Source organism: Bombina bombina, chromosome 2 (genome assembly GCF_027579735.1).
Source record: "Bombina bombina isolate aBomBom1 chromosome 2, aBomBom1.pri, whole genome shotgun sequence".
Classification (NCBI taxonomy): domain Eukaryota; kingdom Metazoa; phylum Chordata; class Amphibia; order Anura; family Bombinatoridae; genus Bombina; species Bombina bombina.
In genome coordinates, this window is record NC_069500.1 from 1,290,126,895 (window position 1) to 1,290,150,142 (window position 23,248).

A 23,248-nucleotide genomic window follows, 5' to 3' on the forward strand; every position below is an offset into this window, starting at 1 on the left:
TAAACTAATTACACCTAATCTAAGTCCCCTAATAAAATAAAAAATAATAATAAAAAAAAAAATTCCCTACCCTATTCTACATTACAAAGTAATCAGCTCTTTTACCAGCCCTTAAAAGGGCTTTTTGCGGGGCATGCCCCAAAGTAATCAGTCATAAGAGTTATGTTTAGGGGTTAATAACTTTATTATAGTAGCGGCGACGGTGCGGGCGGGAGATTAGGGGTTAATAATTGTAGGTAGGTGGCGGCGATGTTAGGGAGGGCAGATTAGGGGTTAGATTAGGGGTTAATCAAATTTATTCTAGTGTTTGCAAGGCGGGAGTGCGGCGGTTTAGGGGTTAATACATTTATTATAGTGGCGGCGAGGTCCAGTCGGCAGATTAGGGGTTAATAAGTGTAGTTAGGTAGCGGTGACGTTGGGGGGGCAGATTAGGTGTTAATAAATATAATATAGGGGTCGGCGATGTTAGGGGCAGCAGATTAGGGGTTCATAAGTATAACGTAGGTGGCGGCGATGTCCAGTCGGCAGATTAAGGGTTAAAAAATTTTTATTAGAGTGGCGGCGATGTGGGGGGCCTTGGTTTAGGGGTACATAGGTAGTTTATGGGTGTTAGTGTACTTTAGAGCACAGTAGTTAGGAGCTTTATATTCACGCGTTAGCCCATAAAGCTCTTAACTACTGACTTTTTTTTGCGGCTGGAGTCTTGTCTGTAGAGGCTCTACTGCTCACTTCTCCCAAGACTCCAAATACCAACGTTAGGCAGATCACATAGAAAAGAAAGGATACGCAATTGTCGTAAGGGGATCTGTGGTAGCCTGGAATCGCGGTAGGGAAGTGAGCGTTAGACCCTTTCCTGGCTGACTCTAAATACCAGTGGGAGGCCAAAAGCAGTGTTAGGACCCCTTAATGCTGCTTTTGACGGCTAACGCAGAACTCTAAATCTAGGCGTAAATCGTTTATTATCTTCTAATTTCTAAAAAAAACATTTATAAACCAGATAGTTATACAGATGGTGTAGCTGGTTTCTGCAAAAGCCAATAAACAAACACATGTTTGAATCAGTTTTTAAATGAGGCCCTGAGTATCTAAGCAGTAAAGAAGCAGTGGTTATAAGACTGCTACTTCTTAAAGGTACACTCAAGTCAAAATGAAACTTTCATGATTCAGATAGAGCATGCACTTTTAAAAAAACTTTCCAATTTACTTCCAGTAACAAAATGTGCACAGTCTTTTTATATTTACATTTTTTTAGATACCAGCTCATATTGAACATATATAATAACATTCATATATTCATTTTTAATTGGCTGATGACCGTCACATGATACAGGAGGAGTGGAAATAGGCATAACTTTGAAATTTGTCAGAAAAAAAATCTGTTACTCATTTGAAGTTCAGACTAAGGGGCCGAATTATCAAACTTGTTTCCCCTTGTTTCTAACAAGCCCGCTAAAGACCGCTGATCTATAACTTGTCCGCCTGTTCTGAGGTGCGGGACAGAAATCAACCCAATCGAATATAATCGGGTTGATTGACACCCCCTGCTAGCGGCCGATTAGCCGTGAATCTGCAGGGGCAGTATTGCACAAGCAGTTCTGGTGAACTTCTGGTGCAATGATAAATGCCGATAGCGAATGCTTACATGATACGCTACATTGTATCATGTCCGCTCGCACTTTGATAAATATACCCCTTAGTGCTATTGCGTTGTCTTTTTATCATGCATTTGTTGTTTCTGCAAATCTACTGTATTTACTGGTCCTTTAACCTCTTTTTTACCACTGATGGAGACGATTGATTGTGCAAGAGCAGAGGGCCCCGTTGCACAAAAAAATACTTACGCAATAGAAATTTCGGAGAGAAGAAGTAGAGCATCCAATGCTCACTCACCGCAAAGATGGGAGACACATTTCCTAGTGGGAACCTTGTCCGTCCTTTCATTAAGGGGCCCTAGACTTTTTTAATGTATCCTAGCATGTAGTGCTGGGGTTAGTTTATGTTTCATTCATATATTTTTATTTTGAATGTAAAGACCTTTGTTCATGGGCATCCACAGACATTTTTCCAGGGCTTGTGGACAAAATATAAACGGCCCCAAGCACAATTAAGTCAATGGCAACATGTAGCAGGAGAGAGGTTCATCATGTACAGATTAACTGCACATCATTTTAAATATGATGGTTCAGTGACATCAAAGCAGTTACTCAAGCAGGTGCTTGGATTTCGAAATAAAGAAAAAAAATCCCAAGGGGGTGGCATTTAGACACCAATGTGTGTTATGTTTTTTAATTCTTAGAACACGTAAAAGTTCAACTTAAAAAAACATTTGTTTATATTTTCTGGTGTTAATAGTTTTTCTTTCCTAAGATATGTCCCAGGACATACTTGAAAACAAGAGAAATCTTAATGTATTCTTCCTGGTAAAATATTTTATAAATAAATAAATATGGATAGGCCACGACATCATTCAGTTACTTGTGGGAATATTACTCCTGGCCAGGCAAAGAGCACCACAGCGAAGCTGTTAAGTGTCACTCCCCTACCCATAATCCCCAGCCATTCTCTTTGCCTCTGTCAATGGAGGAGGTGAAGTTTGGTGTCTGAAGAAATTAATTCCTTTTTCAGGTACTTTTCCCTGCAAGCAAGGATTTGGGTTTAGCCGAGTCCACATCAATCTCTTCAGTAGAGTAGTGGTGGCTTTTTAGCAGTTAGGAAGTTGTGAGGTGGTCCTTGCTTTGTTTCCTAATACATTGCTGCCCATGGTACAGAAAGCCAGAGTTGGTTACTCTGTTCTTTCTTTTTCTACAGGTCTCTGTAAGGAGTATGTGTCCTTTCACACCTTGTAAACTGTTTTCCTGCTGGACAGCTAGACTGCAGGCAAGTGCTTTTGTCTTGTAGGTCTTGGAGACTTGCACTTCAGAATAATATGTCATATGCGGTAGATGGAGACATTTTTAAAATCCTTTATACAGGATTCTATATGGCAGTGGGCAGGCACATTATGTATGTTGAGACTAGGGGTTAATCTTCACTTTATTGGGACGTTTTTCCTCTGTGGGCTAATTTTGTTCAAATACTTTATTAGTATGTGTGTGGCTTATGTTTTATACAGGGATTTATATATAAACTTACACTTTGGCAGTTGGTTTTCTTTTGCTTGCTTAGCTAGAACAGGCTAACTGACAAACTGCTTGAGTTTGAAGCCAGCTGCTGCTACTTATGTTGTAGGCAGAGGGAAACACGCTCTTTTTACTTGCTGCATAGTTTCCTCTCTCTGCCGGTCATGTGACTTCTCTATGTTGGATATTCACGGAGCAGAGCAGCATCACTGAATTTCAGTCTCTTCAGTATCAATCTACTATACAATCATTTTAGAGACTTCTGACAGCCAAATTGTGGTATTAAAAATTCTTGCAGTTCCTCTCATCCTCCTGGAGGAGTTTATTTGCCTGCAGATTTTGCTGCACAGGTATCTTCTGCGGTATCTGCAGCATTATCTGCTTTTCCTATGCTGGGACAATGCAAGAGGAAAATTCAGATAGTAAGGTTTCTGTTCCACCTACTGCTACGCAGGTTGCCCTCCCTCATAAGTCTGATGAGGAGGATACGGCGGTAGCCTCTGAGAGTGAAAAATCTCATATTCGGACAGTATTATTCCTTCATCTGATACTGAAGAAGTAAACTTCAGATTTAAGCTTGAACACCTTTTGTGTACTGTTAAAGGAGGTATTGGCTACTTTGGACGACTCCGATACTTCTGTCTTTATCAACCCTAAGAAGTCTAGTAAACTTAAATACTATGACGTTCCTTCCTCTGTGGAAGTTTTTCCTGTCCCAGACCGTGTGACGGAGATTATTTCACAGGAATGGGAGAAGCCAGGGATTACTTTCTTGGTGTGACGCCTTGTCTGAATCAATTTTAGTAGAGACTCCGTTGGAGGAGATACAAGATAGGATTAAGGCTCTCAAACTAGCCAATTCCTTTATTTCTGATGCTAACATGCAAGTTATTAGACTGGGAGCCAAGATGTCTGGCTTCACTGTCCTAGCCCGCAGGGCATTGTGGCTAAAATCTTGGTCACCTGATGTTACCCCTAAGTCCAAGCTTCTGGTGCTTCCTTACAAGGAGAAGACCTTGTTCGGACCTGGTCTGGCAGAAATAATTTCTCATATTACGGGTGGAAAAGGGTCTTTTCTACCATAAGACAAGAAGAACAGACTCAAATACGTCAAAGTAATTTTGGTTCCTTTCATAACTTCAAAGGTCAAAAGTCTTCCTCTCCCTCTTCCAAGCAGGAGCAGTACAAGTCTTCTTGGAAGCCCAATCAGTCTTGGAATAAGGGGAAGCAATCAAATAAACCCTCAGCTGAGTCTAAGTCAGCATAAAGGGTCGGCCCCCAGTCCAGGTTTGGATCAAGTGGGGGGCAGACTTTCCCTGTTTTGTCAAGCATGGAGACGAGATGTCCCAGATCCTTGGGCTGTGGACATAGTATCTCAGGGTTACAAAATAGAATTCAAAACTTTCCCTCCCAGGGGCAGATTCCACCTCTCAAGATTATCTGCAGACCAGGTAAAAATAGAAGCATTCTTATATTCCGTTTAGGACCTCCCTGGGAGTGATTGTTCCAGTTTCATTAAGGTAACAAGGCCTAGGATTCTATTCAAATCTGTTTGTGGTTCCCATAAAAGAGGGAACTTTTTGAGCCATTTTAGACCTAAAGTGCCTCTACAAGTTTCTCAGGGCACCATCCTTCAAAATGGAAACCATTCATTCCATTCTTCCTTTGGTCCAAGAGGGTCAGTTCATGCCGACCATAGACCTGAAGGACGCGTATCTTCATGTTCCCATCTACAGGGATCATCCGCAGTTGGATCTGATGGCATATCGACAGAACGCCAAGCTCCCAAGGTATGGTTCAAGGTCAAGAGATCCTCAGGCCGCTCTGATAGATGCTCTGGTGGTTCCTTGGGATTTCGTTCTAGGATACCTGTTTCTTCCATTTGCGCTCCTTCCACAAGTTATTGATCATATCAAACAAGAGAGAGCATTGGTTATTCTAATAGCTCCTGCATGGTCTTGCAGGATCTGGTATGCAGACCTAGTGAAGATGACTTCTCAGCCGCCTTGGAGGTTTCCTCTGAGGAAGGACCTTCTAACTCAGGGTCCATTCCTCTATCCAAATCTTGTTTCCGTGAAGCTGACTGTTTAGAGATTGAACGCTTAGTTCTGTATAAGCGTGGATTTTCTGAGTCGGTCATTGAGACCATGATCCAGGTTCGCAAGCCTGTTACTCGAAACATTTACCATGAAGTATGGCATAAATACCTTTATTGGTGTGAATCTAAGGGCTGCTATTGGAGTGGGGTCAGGATTCCTAGAATTTTGTCTTTTCTCCAGGAAGGCCTAGAGAAAGGGTTGTCAGTCTGCTCTCTGAAAGGTCAGATTTCTGCATGATCTATTTTGTTAGACAAGCATCTGGCGGATGTGCCAGATGTTCAATCTTTTGTCAGGCCCTGTTCAGAATCAGGCCTGTGTTTAAACCTATCTTGGAAGGTTTTGTTTCTTATTGCTATGTCTTCTGCTCGGAGAGTTTCATAACTCTCGGCTTTGCAGTGTGATTCGCCTTACCTTATCTTTCATGCGTATAAGGCGATTCTTCATTCTAAATTGGGGTTTCTTCCTAAAGTGGTTTAGGATAGAAATATTAATCAGGAAATTGTTGTTCCTTTGTGTCCTAATCCTTCTTCTCATAAAGAACGTCTGTTGCAAAACTTGGATGTTGTGCATGCTCTAAAATTCTACCCACAGGCGACTAAGGATTTTCTCCAGTCTTCTGCCCTGTTTGTTTGTTTCTCAGGAAAGCGTAAGGGTCAGAAGGCTACTTCTACTTCTCTTTCCCTCGGGTTGAGAAGTATGATTAGTTTTGCTTATGAAACTGCTGGACAGTGGACAGCAGCCTCCTGAGAGAATTACAGCTCATTCCACTAGGACTGTCTTCTCTTCTCAGGCTTTTAAAGATGAAGCTTCTGTGGAACAGCTTTGCAAGACTGCAACTTGGTCCTCTCTGCATACTTTTTCCAAATTTTCCAAATTTGATACTTTTGCATTGGCTGAGGCCTCTTTTGGGAGAAAGGTTCTTCAAGTGGTGGTGCCTTCTGTTTAGGTCTGCCTGTCTTGTTCTCCCTCCCTGTTAATTCTGTGTCCTCTAGCTTGGGTATTGGTTCCCACTAGTAATTGAATGACGTGGATTCTCCATATCTTAGGAAAGAAAACAAAATTTATGCTTACCTGATAAATTTATTTATTTCCAGATATGGAGAGTCCACAACCCAACCCTTTCATTTTGGACTAAACCTCAGGCACCTCTACACCTTTGTGTTATTCTTTTTCCATTTCCCTTCAGTCAGATGATTGGAGATTATAGGTAGGGGAGTGACACTTAACAGCTTTGCTGTGGTGCTCTTTGCCTCCTCCTGCTGGCCAGGAGTGATATTCCCACTAGTAATTGAATTACGTTGTGGACTCTCCATATACGGAAAGAATGACATTTATCAGATAAGCTTAAATTTTGTTTTTTTTTTAGTTTGCTGTAACTATTCTGTGGATTAATTAAATTATATTTCTTTTGTAAATAGTGTGCAAGATTTTCTGGAATATTTGAATTATTGTAGACCGGAAAAAAAAGTATAAATGTAAAATCTGCTAAATCTTACCCATTTTCTGACCAGTAATTTCTGGGGCAAGAGCAACTGAGTAGTTGAAAGTAACTGCATAACTAATGACAGTATAAATATTGTTTAATACGCTTTAAATTAATAATGAATACGCTTACGCTGTTCTAATTTATTTATTTTTACCTTCCCAGGCACAAGACCCTCAAGTGCTAGAACAAATTTCCAAAAATATCACCAGGATGGGTCTCACCAACTTCACCCTCAACTACCTCAGGGTAAAGAAAATATTTAATTCCACAGACTTAAAGGCTTTACCACTAATGAATGTGTTAATGGCATAACTCCATCTGTGTAATATAATTATTATTTTCCAGGTGGATGATATCACTGTCTTAACTGCTAAAAAGGATGTGAAACCCAAAATTTGTCTTTTATGATTCAGATAGAGTATACAAATTTAAACATATTTCCAATTTACTTCTATTATCTCATCTGTTTGTTATCTTGGTATCCTTACTTGAAAAGCAAACCTAGATAGGATCAGAAGCAGCAATTCACTGAGAGCTAGCTCCTGATTGGTGACTGCACATATATGCAAATGTAATAATAGAAGCATATTGGAAAGTTCTTTAAAATTGCATGCTCGATCTTAGGTTTCATGTCCCTTTAAGGAAAATGTACTTCTCTATATTTTTGTAGTTTCTTGTGCAGATTGTTATGGAGATTTCACTACTGAATTATATAGGGGCATTAAACGCCTCTTGCTTTTCTGTAAAAACTGTGTTTTGTCCCACACTCCCTAGAGAGGCCATATAGATAAATCTGTAACCTAGGTTTTAAAGTTCAGCAAATTTCCTACACAAGCTATAAGATTTGCAGCATTTGTAGGTTATTTGATTTTTGGCCTCGTATGGAGTGTGGCGCAAACCCAACTTTTAATCAAATACATGAGGTGTTTAATGTCCTTTTAACTGTTCTTTAGAGAAATCATTTATACTGAAGAGTTCTATTTTATACAGTGTTATAATCTGTCTCGAAAAATAACATAAAATTAATCTAACTATTGTAAATAGCCATTTGATAACTGCAGTAGCCCTCACATATAGGGCATATTAATGCAATATACAATTCTCTAATCCATTAGAGCATTTTGTCATTCCATATACATTACAAAAGGATTAAGCACATAGGTAAATCCATTGCTGCCCCTAAGCAGGGCACAGCCAATGAGTCATTAAGAAATGGCATACACTCGTATCTGCCAGTCCCTAGCTGTGTCGTGTTCAACACTGACTAACAAAGGGACTTTCAGGCAACAATAAAATCCTCTAAAGATACTGAGCATTTTATTATGGCATTAACAACGATTTGCATTGTATTTACTGCATGTAACCTGTATTTTATAAAGAGCTGTCCTATGTAGACTCTAATACAACTATACATGAAAATCAAGGGGACAGATTTATCATTTATTGAGGCGTCCATGCACATCCTTTGTATGGTTTGGTTCACAAGGCTTAGCGTCAGCTGAAGCAATGATAATAGTATTACTAGTACCAGTTAGACACTTAACACAATGCCATCTGTCAGAAATGTTTAATTATTACAGCTATCACTGCATTTATTAGTAGTTAGGTCAGTTCTGTGACATCCATCATATTTTGTCATATTTCTTTAGTTCAGCTACTAATGCAAAAAGAGCATTTTGTCACAGCAGCATGATAAGGTGTTGTAGCTATGGCATTCAGATGGAATGTGACTATTACAATGTAATAGATGCTTTGCATGGGTCACCTTTATTAACATAATATGGCAAAAATGAAGTAGGATTACTTTCAAATGTTGTACAATTAAAGGGAACTGAAACAGCTGGAGATTGTAATATAAACGGTTTAACTACAAGTAAAAAAAGAATTTTGCAGTGCACTTTCATTAATTATTTGTCCTTTTTCCTGTATTTTAACTCTAAAAATTGGAGTATTTTTCAATTAACACAGCACACTACAGCCTTTACAAGCCTAACCATGCTTCACAGCTGAGGTCATAAGTTACGGCAAAACAAGCAATTGTTGCTAACATAATGGCAGTGGCTTGCTTGTTCCAATGCTTCCAATTTCAAATGCCTCTAATTTAAAATGCCTCCTTAGCTAGCATGTGGACAGTTTAATACTGGAATCAATCAGAAAACACTTTTCAATAGTCTGACAGATCATATGATTTAATGCCGTGCTGCACAAAATGTGTAAGAATGATCTCTCTATCCTCCTATATTGATGTGTGCATTTTAACTATTTGGAATAATGGTTAAAGGGACACTGAACCCAATTTTTTTCTTTTGTGATTCAGATAGAACACGCAATTTTAAGCAGCTTTCTAATTTACTCCTATTATCAAATTCTCGTCATTCTTTTAGCATGTTTATTTGAAAAGCAAGATTGTAAGTTTAGAGTTTGGTGAACAAATTGGGTTGTCCTTGCTGATTGGACAGCACCAATAAAAAAGTACTGTCCATGGTCCTGAACCAAAAATTTGCTGGCTCCTTAGCTTAGATGCCTTCTTTTTCAAATAAATATAGCAAGAGAAAGAAGAAAATTTGATAATAGGAGTAAATTAGAAAGTTGCTTAAAATTGCATGCTCTATCTGAATCACAAAAGAAAAAAATTAGGTTCAGTGTCCCTTTAAAGTTTTTATATATTTTTGATCCCCTGGAGTGCGGACGCTTCTTGTATGCTAAGTTTAAACCACAACCTAATCAATGTATAATGATCAATATTACAGTATAATTCATTTGAATAACATATCATACCCACATGTGTTGTATACCCATAATGCCCCAGGTCAAATGTATGACTAGTTCAAGTACAGGTTTTGCTGTTCTTTTGGAAGTGAAAAGGTTAATTTCACACATGTAAATTGATATTGTCCCTTCACACTGTACAAGAGTATCAATGTAAACATTTGTATTGTAAGGTTTATTCATGATGAATGGCTATTGCATTAGTGGTTTGCATAAGGTATAACTGGTAGGTTACTGGCAACTTCACAATGGTAATCATGGTCCTTACATTCAATTCTGATAACTTAAGTATTACTATTGCTGGAGCCAGAAAACTTTACTTGTAATACAAGAGCAAAGATGCTCGGAATATACTTGCAATATGGATTCACTCAAGCCAGGGTCGGCTCCAGAATGAATGAAATGGGGGGGCATTTTTTTTTCACGAGGGGGCACGCATTTAAAAAGCATGTATGAGAGTCAAAATAAGAGCAGACCTACTGTGGCAGTCCAGGGGTTACATTGATTTGTTTATATTTCTGGAAGTGCAGCGGTTACATGTGTCATATCTCAAGGAGTATAGGGGTTACATTTATAAGATGTCTGGCAATGCCGCAGCAGTTACATTTACCAGATTTATGGCAATGCAGGGGTTACATTTGTCATATCTCAGGAATGTCTCCCACATATGACACAGCCGGTGGACACTGTTTGCATGTGTAGCTCTACCAATGACCCTACTAATGATCAAATAAGCTTTTACGTGACAATAAGTTTGAGTGCCAAGTAGTACATTACTTGTACAGATATTATTAATGATATTTACTAGCACACACACAGTATATACAGTATGTACATACACACAAATTATATATATATATATATATACACATATACACACACACACACACACACATATATATATATATATATATATATATATATATATATATATATATATATATATATACACACACACACACACTGTGACCTGCAGTGGGGAAACCAAGGAATTCCCAATTTGCTTCTTTATCTGTGGCTGCCAGGATATAAAGCACAATAGGGAAGGGATACTACTCTCACACACACATTGGTTATACGGCTGTGTTTTCACAAAGTTACTTCTGCCTTCCCTCTCACTGACTGTTAGCTTCTCCCAGCACTTCCTGCAGAGGTCTGATGATGTCATCATCTCACTGCAGCTCAGTAGTAAGTGGGCTAGAAGGAGATGGGGCATTGCAAGCCCTAGGTTAACTGTGAGAGCACCAGCAGGGAAATGCAACTTTATTTGTTATCTGGTTGTAAATAGAGGAGAGTAAAGAGATTAGCTGGGCCCTCCAGTGGCCGATCTCCAGGGTCCAGTGGCTGCTAATGGTTGATGCAACATTTGGGACCCTGGACGTTCCGTCACTTTTAAAATGTAAAAAAAAAAAATCACTTCTTTTGCCCTGGGGGGCACAGCATTGCCCCCCAATGCCCCCCCCCCTTAGAGCCGACCCTGACTCAAGCTCAGTTTACTCTATAAAATGTGCAGAAGAGCACTCCACAACTCTAGACCAAATTGTTTAATGTCCCTTAAAATATTGGTTTTATGAAATTACATATATTACCTCATAGATGCCACAGCTATGCAGTATAACCCTGCTATTTGTTAATGGTTAAATAAAGTATTGGTTAAACTTACAGCTCCATCACTATATCTAAACCCAAAAAGATTGATCAGGTTTTCGTAGGTGTAATATCATTTTAACTGCCTGAATTTTTATAGAAGTACCCAGAGAAAAGTGGCATAGCAACATGACAAAATTATTAATAGAAAAAGAGAAAAGTTAAAAAGTTAGAAGCACAACTTATTTTTCTATAAACCATACATGTTATATATAATATTGAAATGTTACAAACAATAGACAAATCTGCTTTTAAAATAATTATGTTTCTTGTCAAAACATTGTGATACATATATGACACATAGACACTTTCTAAACTGAGGGGATTTACAGCCTACACAGATCAGTAGTTATGCAGAGCTAAATATGTTAGTTAGTTATTAGTCACGATTTGCACAGGTGAAAAGCTCGGTCCGCCCGAATTGTTCGGAATGAATATTTGGGAAAGGTTTTACCAAATATTTGTTGCCTGTGCTATTCAGTATTCATTTAGCTAAACTAATGTAAAGCCACTCTAACCCGCTCCTCTTCATCACAGAGCCCAAGCCATGGTAATAGGAAGTTTAGCACGGGTGGCTCCCAGGGCCTGCACTAAAGGACTTTATAATTACATACATTATATACTACTACATTATACTACATTTAGCCACTATTCAGCAAGCGTTACCCAGGTGCTGAACCAAAAATGGGTCGGCTCCTAAACTTAAATACCTGCTTTTCAAATAAAGATACCAAGAGAACGAAGAAAAACAGATAATAGAAGTTTTTTAGAAAGTTGATTAAAATTACATGCTCTCTCTTAATCATGAAATAAATAGAGTTTCATATCCCTTTAATATGTAAAACATGTTTCACATTCACTTACAAAACCTTTCAAGTTATTAGTTGTCTTACTAATAAAACTGTCCATTAAAGATACAAGAATACAATTAAAAAATCTAATTTAAACTATGGTTGTAAAACTACAGTAAATGTATCTGTGTGTGTGCAGACTATATGTACAGTGAACATATATTTGTTTTTGTTTTATTCAAAACTAAAGCAATATTATTGTCTTAAAAAGCTGGTGTAACTTTGTATTTTAGTACACTTGCAAAACCTCTCAGGATAGAAGCATTTGCAAATGCTGGTAAAGCAAATACCTTTGTTCAGTTTCAGTGTATTTATAAATCTACTGAGTCTATTTCTGTTGTAAATATTTCACTGCATCAACAGTTTTAGCTCATACTTTAATATGTTGAATGTGTTTTATCTATCAAGATTCACAAGAGCAGCTTTAAGCATTTATAGTTAACCTGTTACTGCATTAGTGAAAAGAACAATATTCTATTGGTCAAGTGACACTTGTAACAAGTATTTCAGTGTGACTGCAATTACTGATCTGTAGTATTTGTGCTAATATAAGCCACATTCTGTTTGTTGCAGCAGGCAATGCATATCATCTTATTTGTCTGTTACAATCCTTTTTTTTCAGTTAAAAGTAATAAAAGGCATACGGCTAGATTTAGAGTTTTGTCGGTAAGGACCCGCGTAGCTAACGCCGGCTTTTTTCTGGCCGCACCATAAAAATTACTCTGGTATTGAGAGTCCACATAAAGGCTGCGTTAGGCTCCAAAAAAGGAGCGTAGAGCATTTTTAACGCAACTTCAACTCTCGATACCAGAGTTGCTTACGGACGCGGCCAGCCTCAAAAACGTGCTCGTGCACGATTCCCCCATAGGAAACAATGGGGCTGTTTGAGTTGAAAAAAAACCTAACACCTGCAAAAAAGCCGCGTTCAGCTCCTAACGCAGCCCCATTGTTTGCTATGCGTAAACACTTCCTACGTCTGCACCTAACACCCTAACATGTACCCCGAGTCTAAACACCCCTAACCTTACACTTATTAACCCCTAATCTGCCGCCCCCGCTATCGCTGACACCTGCATATTATTTTTAACCCCTAATCTGCCGCTCCGTAAACCGCCGCTACTTACATTATCCCTATGTACCCCTAATCTGCTGCCCCTAACACCGCCGACCCCTATATTATATTTATTAACCCCTAATCTGCTCCCCACAACGTCGCCTCCACCTGCCTACACTTATTAACCCCTAATCTGCTGAGCGGACCGCACCGCTACTATAATAAAGTTATTAACCCCTAATCCGCCTCACTAACCCTATAATAAATAGTATTAACCCCTAATTTGCCCTCCCTAACATCGCCGACACCTAACTTCAATTATTAACCCCTAATCTGCCGACTGGAGCTCACCGCTATTCTAATAAATGTATTAACCCCTAAAGCTAAGTCTAACCCTAACACTAACACCCCCCTAAGTTAAATATAATTTTAATCTAACGAAATTAATTAACTCTTATTAAATAAATTATTCCTATTTAAAGCTAAATACTTACCTGTAAAATAAATCCTAATATAACTACAATATAAATTATAATTATATTGTAGCTATTTTAGGATTAATATTTATTTTACAGGCAACTTTGTAATTATTTTAACCAGGTACAATAGCTATTAAATAGTTAAGAACTATTTAATAGTTACCTAGTTAAAATAATTACAAAATTACCTGTAAAATAAATCCTAACCTAAGTTACAATTAAACCTAACACTAGACTATCATTAAATTAATTAAATAAAATATCTACAATTACCTACAATTAAACCTAACACTACACTATCAATACATTAATTAAATAAAATACCTACAAATAACTACAATGAAATAAACTAACTAAAGTACAAAAAATAAAAAAGAACTAAGTTACAAAAAATAAAAAAATATTTACAAACATAAGAAAAATCTTACAACAATTTTAAACTAATTACACCTACTCTAAGCCCCCTAATAAAATAACAAAGCCCCCCAAAATAAAAAAATGCCCTACCCTATTCTAAATTACTAAAGTTCAAAGCTCTTTTACCTTACCAGCCCTGAACAGGGCCCTTTGCGGGGCATGCCCCAAGAAGTTCAGCTCTTTTGCCTGTAAAAAAAAACATGCAATACCCCCCCCAACATTACAACCCACCACCCACATACCCCTAATCTAACCCAAACCCCCCTTAAATAAACCTAACACTAAGCCCCTGAAGATCTTCCTACCTTGTCTTCACCCTGCCAGGTTCACCGATCGGTCCAGAAGAGCTCCTCCGATGTCCTGATCCAAGCCCAAGCGGGGGGCTGAAGATGTCCATGATCCGGTCGAAGTCTTCATCCAAGCGGGGCAGAAGAGGTCTTCCATCCGATTGAAGTCTTCATCCAGGCGGCATCTTCTATCGTCATCCATCCGGAGCGAAGCGGCAGCATCCTGAAGATCTCCGACGCGGAACATCCATCCTGCCCGACGACTATTGGCTGATCGGAACAGCCAATAGAATGCGAGCTCAATCTGATTGGCTATTGTACCTGGTTAAAATAATTACAAAGTTGCCTGTAAAATAAATATTAATCCTAAAATAGCTACAATGTAATTATAATTTATATTGTAGCTATATTAGGATTTATTTTACAGGTAAGTATTTAGCTTTAAATAGGAATAATTTATTTAATAAGAGTTAATTAATTTCTTTAGATTAAAATTATATTTAATTTAGGGGGATGTTAGTGTTAGGGTTAGACTTAGCTTTAGGGGTTAATACATTTATTAGAATAGCGGTGAGCTCCGGTCGGCAGATTAGGGGTTAATAATTGAAGTTAGGTGTCAGTGATGTTAGGGAGGGCAGATTAGGGGTTAATACTATTTATTATAGGGTTAGTGAGGCGGATTAGGGGTTAATAACTTTATTATAGTAGCGGTGCGGTCCGCTCGGCAGATTAGGGGTTAATAAGTGTAGGTAGGTAGCGGCGACGTTGTGGGGGGCAGATTAGGGGTTAATAAATATAATATAGGGGTCGGCGGTGTTAGGGGCAGCAGATTAGGGGTACATAAGGATAACTTAAATAGCGGCGCTTTGCGGTCGGCAGATTAGGGGTTAATTATTGTAAGTAGTTTGCGGCGACGTTGTGGGAGGCAGATTAGGGGTTAATAAATATAATACAGGGGTCGGCGGTGTTAGGGGCAGCAGATTAGGGGTACATAAGTATAACGTAGGTGGCGGTCGGCAGATTAGGGGTTAAAAAAATTTAATCGAGTGGCGGCGATGTGGGGAGACCTCGGTTTAGGGGTACATAGGTAGTTTATGGGTGTTAGTGTACTTTTGAGTACAGTAGTTAAGAGCTTTATGAACCGGCGTTAGCCCAGAAAGCTCTTAACTACCGACTTTTTTCTGCGGCTGGAGTTTTGTCGTTAGATTTCTAACGCTCACTTCAGACACGACTCTAAATACCGGAGTTAGAAAGATCCCATTGAAAAGATAGGATACGCAATTTACGTAAGGGGATCTGCGGTATGGAAAAGTTGCGGCTGAAAAGTGAGCGTTATACCCTTTTTTGAGTGACTCCAAATACCGGAGTTAGCCTAAAACCAGCGTTAGGAGCCTCTAACGCTGGTTTTCACGGCTAACGCCAAACGCCAAATCTAGGCCATATTGTGTAAGGTTCACGTGTTATTAGCAGTTGAAGAGCGTATGATAGATGTACTTAATCTATGTTGGACTCTTTTCATACTGCTATATTTTTTTATTTCATCATACACTATCACTATTGCTAATTACTTGTAAGTATTTTTTTTTTTGTGTGTTTTGAAGGACGCTTACTGTTAATTATTTTCTTTTGAATGTTATAGATTTAGTGCTAAAGCAAGTGAATGCTCCTAGGCCTACCTCAGTATGCTCTTATGGAAAATAGATCTTTTAAAGGGACAGTAAAGTCAAAATTAAACTTTCATGGTTCATATTGAGCATGCAATTTTAAACAAATTTCCAATTGACATCTGTTTCCAAACTTGCTTTGTTCTCCTGGTATCCTTTTGTTAAAAAGTAAACCTAAGTAGGCTGATAAGAGCTTAGTAGCGTGCACTTGTCTTTAGCAGTCTATGGCAGCAGTATGTGCAGCTATGTATAACATTGCTATAAACAACTGCTGCCAGACGGCTAAAGACACATGCACGTTCCTAAGGTCACCTAGTATTACTCTTTAACAAAGGATATCAAGTAAATAGGTAAATTTGATAACATTAGTAAAGTGGGAAGTTGTTTAAAATGGTATGTGCTATGCAACTCATTTAAGTGTTATTTTGACTTTACTTTACCTTTAACAAATGCTACCAAGAGGAAATGGTCAGTTTCATAACAGAAGTAAATTGAAAATGTGTTTAAAATTGTACACTGTATCTGAATCATGAATCAAGAGAAACAAATTAAGTATATAAGTTGATTCCTTTTAGTACTGCTTTTACAATTGTAGCAAATCCAGTTTCTGTTAAAAAATATAGCTAGCAATATTCAGTATTTCAGTGGCATTTCAGCCCCCCTATTATAATACTGAGGGTGGCCAAAGTTCTCAGGTATGGAACCTGTCCATCCACATTCAAGGAGCTATCCACTGCCAGAATTTGCTTAGCTCCACCCTCTGCTTGAGAGCATGGCCTGTCAATCATCCCAGATAAATGCGTCCATAATGTTTTAAGTGCATTACCTCCTAAGTGGATGATAGGTTAGGAGGCAACAGTCTGCATGAGTAATCCTACATCACAAGGGCTCCCAAGCTACATTGATGAAAAAGCAATACAATAGCTCCTAAGTTACATCCACAGTTTCATGAATGAAGCCCTTGGACTGTATTCACCATAAGATCCTTTTTAATTTGTATTGTAAAATTGAGAAGGAAAACAGACCTAATATATTACAAAACATATTAAAAATAAAATATCATACATGGGCCAGTTTATGTGGGATGTTAATGAGTTATAGGTTATAGTCATTTCAGAAGATAAAAGCCTGATTAAAAAAAATTAAACTGTAAGGTATAAAATATAGCAAATATATGGCATACATATTATCAATTTTGCTTCATTCTATTGGTATCTTTTGTTGAAGGAACAGCATTACAATGAACACATTGGTAAGCCAATGACAAGAGGCATTAATGTGCAGCCTCCAATCATGCAGCTCCTGCTTTTCAACTATGGATATCAATATAACAAAGCTAATTAGATAAAAGAAATAAATTGGAAGTTGTTTACAATGGTATCCTCCACAGTGTTCTCTGCACTCAGTAGTGGAGCAATTACAAGATAGTTTGTTTTTTTCCCAGCAAAACAGGTTCTATTGAATCTAGGCACTCAATACTAATTCAATGATGACAGTTTAATGAATTTGTTACACTAAATAGAAACTTCTATACTAATGTTTATTTTGTTTTTATATTATCTTCTAGATCATTAGTACAGGCTGAATATACACAGTATGACCTCCAAACTGTTTTAAATTTAATTCAATTTAATTTAACTATATTCTTAAAAAATTGTAATAATATAAAAATGTGGTAACGTGTAGGAAATCTTTTGACTTTAAATTTACTGTTATTTTCCCATTCCACTACAATTTCTCTATCTGATGTTCATTGGCTGAAAGCCAAGATATATCTCAGGCTGGTATGTCACCGTGCTGCAGGAATATGTGAGTCTCTGCCATTTATTAAAGCTGCAGACTTCCTCCAATTCAGTCTAAAAATAGAAGTGGTTATGTTAAAGGTGCTGCAAACTGTGTGCTGCTGAAACACTGCTGAAAGAAACAGCCTAGCTGGAAAGCAAACTAAAACCTAATCATTGTAAACATATTATATTATAATTGACATATGACTGTGTACATCTTTTGACATGCTGGGTTCTGTACATTATTTTGAGCTGGAAAGCCATAGCATTAATATAGTGGAGAAAATGGAAAACATTTCTAAAAAGCAACCTTTAAAAAAATATTTCTCCTGTTTAAACCTTTCTCATTTTAAGCAGCATAGAGATGAACCTGCTAAAATAAAACTGTACTCACACATTTTTTTGACATCCATATGAGAGAGAAGGATTTAAAAATATAGATTTTTTGGGGGGTCTAGAATAATATAAAGTAAAAGCTTATTTTATTTAAATATATGAACAATGTTATGCACTTCCTGCCTATAGCCTATTAGCCTATAGGTATGTCAATAATTATCAGTAAGATTTAACAGGAAGTGCTTTTCAACCAATAAACAGCAACACAAAGTACAGGTAGCCCTCAGTTTACGCCGGGGTTAGGTTCCAGAAGGAATGGTTGTAAATTGAAACCGTTGTAAATTGAAACCCAGTTTATAATGTAAGTCAATGGGAAGTGAGGGAGTTAGGTTCCAGGCCCCTCTCAAAATTGTCATAAGTAAGACCTAATACATTATTTTTAAAGCTTTGAAATGAAGACTTTAAATGCTAAACAGCATTATAAACCTAATAAAATAATCACACAACACAGAATATATAATTAAACTAAGTTAAATGAACAAAAACATTTGCTAAACAGCATTATAAACCTAATAAAATAATCACACAACACAGACTTTGCTTGCATTTTTCTGCAAACAGTTCTTTCTATGCATTCCAATCTGGACTGATTTATAGACAGGAAGATCTTGTTCCTTTGAAATCTGCTCGATAGCTCAGGTCTTGTTAAACTGATTAATTTCAGCTTGCTTCGCTTGCATATCTTTACTGCAACACAAGCGGACAGCTCCACCTACTGGCTATTTTAATCAATGCACTACTTCTCAATGCTTTTCAATAGCAGTCACATAACTGAAAAAAAGGTTGTTATTCTGAAACGGTGCAAATTGAACCGTTGTAAACCGAGGGCCACCTGTACCTATTAGTCAGTGTGCAACTATTACAGCTGTATGAGTTTCAGTGTAAAGTTAGATAGCTTTTTCTTAACTTTTTTTAAAGGGACAGAAAAGTAAAAAATGAAATGTGCATAGCTTCATTAAAATTTGAAAGAGAAGCATGTTTACAATATGCTTCCATTAGCAAAAATGCTTCTTATTAAAGTCATTACTGTTTTTTTGTGGCATACGCAGATATCCTGTGAGAGCTCGTGCTCCAGTCTTTAAACACCACACCTTCCCAGAGGGTCAGCAGTAGCTTGTATGACGCAAATTACGTCACCACAGCCGCCTCTCTGAGCATGCATAGTATTTGAATACTGGTGCATGAGCCCTCACAGGATACGTGCGTATGCCACTAAATAAACAGTAATAACTTCTACTAGAAGCATTTTTGCTAATGGAAGTATATTGCAAAAAATCTTCTATTTCATATTGAAATGCACCCATGCACATTTAATTTTTAACCTTTCTATTCTTTTAATTTAAAAAAATCAACATGTTAATTGATGCTGATCTTTCATATGGAACAGAGAACATGTTTGAGTGTAGTGTCCCTTGGACTCCTCACTGTGCAAATGAACTTGTAAAAGTTTTATATTTACACACACACAGAAAGAAAGAGTAACAATATAATTTGTATTTCATTCAAGTAACATAGCCAGCCCTTATCTCTAGAATCCAATTTACTGATTTATATTAGATGATGTATGTGCTGTGATAGAATCTGCTTTTGTGTGTTATGCTGATAGTGAGAATCAGTGACTACTTGTGTGTGCTATGTGACTATCCTGTGATGGTAAGCAACTGATTATGGGCACGCTGACTCTTTATCGCGGCTCTTTGTACACGTCGGCATTAGCGTGCTTATTACAAGTTTAAAGTAAACATGTTCGCTTGAGCGCAATTGAATTTAATACGTTTCAGGATAGCGCAACTTCAGAACTCTGGTTAACTGTTACGCGAGTCAAAAAATTACAAAGCATACCTGCGAAAACGTACGTCGGAACTGAACTGTTCTATATTGAGTTTTATCACGTCTCTACACTAGCCAGGACACCTGGGGGCTTAGCGCTACTGTCTTGCTACTAAAGAGGTATTGGTTTCGGCGGTCACACTTCTGCTGATCCATTTACCTCTTTGCAAGTTTGGCGATTTGAAGCATTTGTTACAGCATATCTGCTTTTGTACCCTTACATTGTGGTGTTATCAAGGCTTATGTGACGCTTTTATATATTTTAAAATAAATTTGTATCCAAGTTTTGCCTAGTGTACTGTTTTCCCATCAGTATAAAGTGGGAGTGCGCATATCCTTGAGCTTAGTGGAAAGCTCCAATAAATGTGAGTAGTCATTTGTTACAAAACAACTACTTCCTCAAAGTGCCGTTACAGATTCACACTATGTTGCAATTTTCTCTTTCCTTTTTTATGGGATCTCACTGAGGAATGCTAACAAGCTGAAAAACTCATCCAGAGGACACAGACATATCCTTTATTCAGAACTTTATTTGGTTTTCCTTTTATGATTTTTGTTATCACATTTATTTCACATTTAAAAGTACAATTACACTCATAATAACTCTGTCTAATAAAAATATATATATATTTTTTAAATGCATACGAGGTCTCCGGTCTTAGAAAGATATATATATTTATTTGTACGTGTGTTTGTGTGAGTGTTTCATTATGAAAAATGTTTGTAACAATTTATCTAAAAGCTTGTATAATAATTTGATGAGACATATTGATAGCACGTGATATAAGGAAACTGTAATGAAACCTTTTAAGCTTTATTTACTTGAAATGGTTCCAGATCATTTCAAGCACTTATTTCCTGAATTATTAATTTCATGAGCATCAATGGCATTTTACTGTTTGAGATCAGAATTATTTAATAGAATACTGTTTTTATTGAAGCTGTAGAATGTCCATAGCAATCCAATTTTATTTTCATAAATATATTCATTGCTGGCTGTAACATCACCTCAATGAAATATATAATATTATAAAATGTTTTAAAAGTGCATATTGGCATTTTGAACAATTTAAAGGAAGGAAATGTGATTCAACAACACTGAGCGCTGTACTGGGAGATGTTCTAAAGGGAAATACAGATTTCCCCATGCTGTTTCCGAAAGATATAACTAGGAACCAGCCTTCTTCTTGTGAACTGACCAAATCACACTGTCACAGATGTTACACGACTAGCAGGCAAACAAATTATTTGATAAATACATTTCTTTATGATGGGTATAAAAAGCAAAAAAAAAATCTTCGCCTTAGCATTTTCAAAATAAAAACAGTACAAAGTACCAATTTCAAGGCCTCTTTTATAACTGGATTAAATACAGGCATACCTCGTTTTATTGCACTTTGCTTTTTTGCGCTTCACAGATATTGCTCTTTTTACAAATTGAAGGTTTGTAGCAACCCTGCACTTAGCAAGTCTATCGGCAGAATTTTTCCAACATACAGTATATACACATATAAACAAATAAATACACATGAATATATATATATATATATATATATATATATATATATATACATATATATATATATACACACACACAGACCACCAGCAAAAAGATTATGACTTACTGAAGGTTGCACACTTAATAGACTACAGAATAGTGCAAATATAACTTTTATATGCACTGGGAAACAAAAATATCAGTGCTATATTCGCATTATTGCGGTGGTCTTGATGGAGCTGAACCTGCGATATCTCCAAGGTACGTGTTTATAAAACTAGTTAGATCCTAGTCAGACTTTTATCTAAAAATAGCCTCATACACATTTGGTAACACCAAAAACTCAATCTGTAGTGTAGTAAATAGGGAATTGGGGATCCTGAAATAAATAATTTTACCTAATAAACATTTATACTAATGTGTAGTACATTTTTTTGAAGGTTGTGCTGTTTATTGAAAACAATTTTAGGAATTCACATACAGTACATTTGAAAATATCTTTAGTTTTGAAACTATATACCTGAATGATTTTTTTTTTAAACTAATCAAAAAATTGGGAAAATATCACAGACTTTGAATATCTGCAGGCTTGGAATTAAGGATATGCCATCTTCAAAATGAAATGAAAAATATGTATTTTAACATGTGCCATTGTGTTGTGATCACAGCTAGCCATAATGGGAGCAAATGAGAGGATGGATGTCAAGTGAACTATTTGGTTGACAAATCATCCACTTTATAGTTTCACAGGTTATTTTCACCTGGCTGTCCTCTTTTGCCTATTACTCTAATGGATGTAGTTAGAAACCACATGATATCATTATTGTATTTTGATTGGATATGAGACTGTTTAAATATTTGATACAATTATATATAGACATAAGCCTGATGAAATAAACTTTTATAGCTGTGAAACGTGTTGCTTGTGTTATTCTCTCTTGCTGGGGAGTTTTTTCTCTCTCATTATTATTATTGTTGTCTTTAAAAAAAAATACAAATAGCAATGTTGTGGTGAATTTTTCAAACAAGGTATTAGTTTCAGCAGCAGGGACAAGTTACCCAAAATATTCCTCCTCTTTAATTTGCTCCAAATGATTTTACCTGCTGGAGTGTGTTAAATTGTTTACAAATAGTTTCTTTACCTTGATATGGGCATTTAAAATTGCTGATTTTGCTAGTGGCATCCCCACCTATACTGAAAGTGTCTATAGAAAAGCAGCCAGCAGAACAAATTAGACTCCCAGTGGGAGGTAGAAGAGATAAGCAATAAAATATTTATTTTCAATTGTTCTCTCTAAGGTCCCAATGATCGAAAGTGCTGCGAGGTAGCAAAATATTTAAAAGGGATCCGATGCAATATTCAGCAATATTCAAAAGTACCAACATCATTCTTTAAAGGCAGCATTGTATAGGGGCGTTTTAATATATATCACAATGGGTGCCGATGCTGGCGAAATATTCCAAGCAGCATCGGACACCGACACTGCCAATGTAAAGTAAAGGATCCCTTTTAAATGTATAGAAAGCAACTTAGAACTATACCTTTATACCCCTAAACCGCCATATCCCACCACCGAAAACTAACCCTGCACTAACTAACCTCTATACCACCAATAGTCCACTGCAATAAACTTCCTAACCTATTAACCCCTATACAGTCAATAGCTCACAACAATAAATTCCTAACCTATTAACCCCTATACCACCAATAGCCCACCACAATAAACTTCCTAACCTATTAATCCCTATATCACCAATAGCCCACCACAAAAAACTTCCTAACCTATTAAACCCTATAACACCAATAGCCCATCACAATAAACTTCCTAACCTATTAACCTCCAACCCTAACACCCCCTACATTACTT

General features: G+C 37.1%; 1 protein-coding gene across 2 annotated transcripts in view; it reads left to right on the plus strand.

The window, feature by feature from the left end:
* The window catches only part of LDB2 (LIM domain binding 2), a 653,506-nt gene that overhangs the window by 549,415 nt on the left and 80,843 nt on the right, over positions 1–23,248 (plus strand). For both annotated transcript variants that reach the window (XM_053704113.1, XM_053704114.1), the window contains exon 5: positions 6,867–6,950. In XM_053704113.1, coding sequence (XP_053560088.1) covers positions 6,867–6,950 — 84 coding nt within the window. The remainder of the gene's footprint in view (positions 1–6,866; positions 6,951–23,248) is intronic.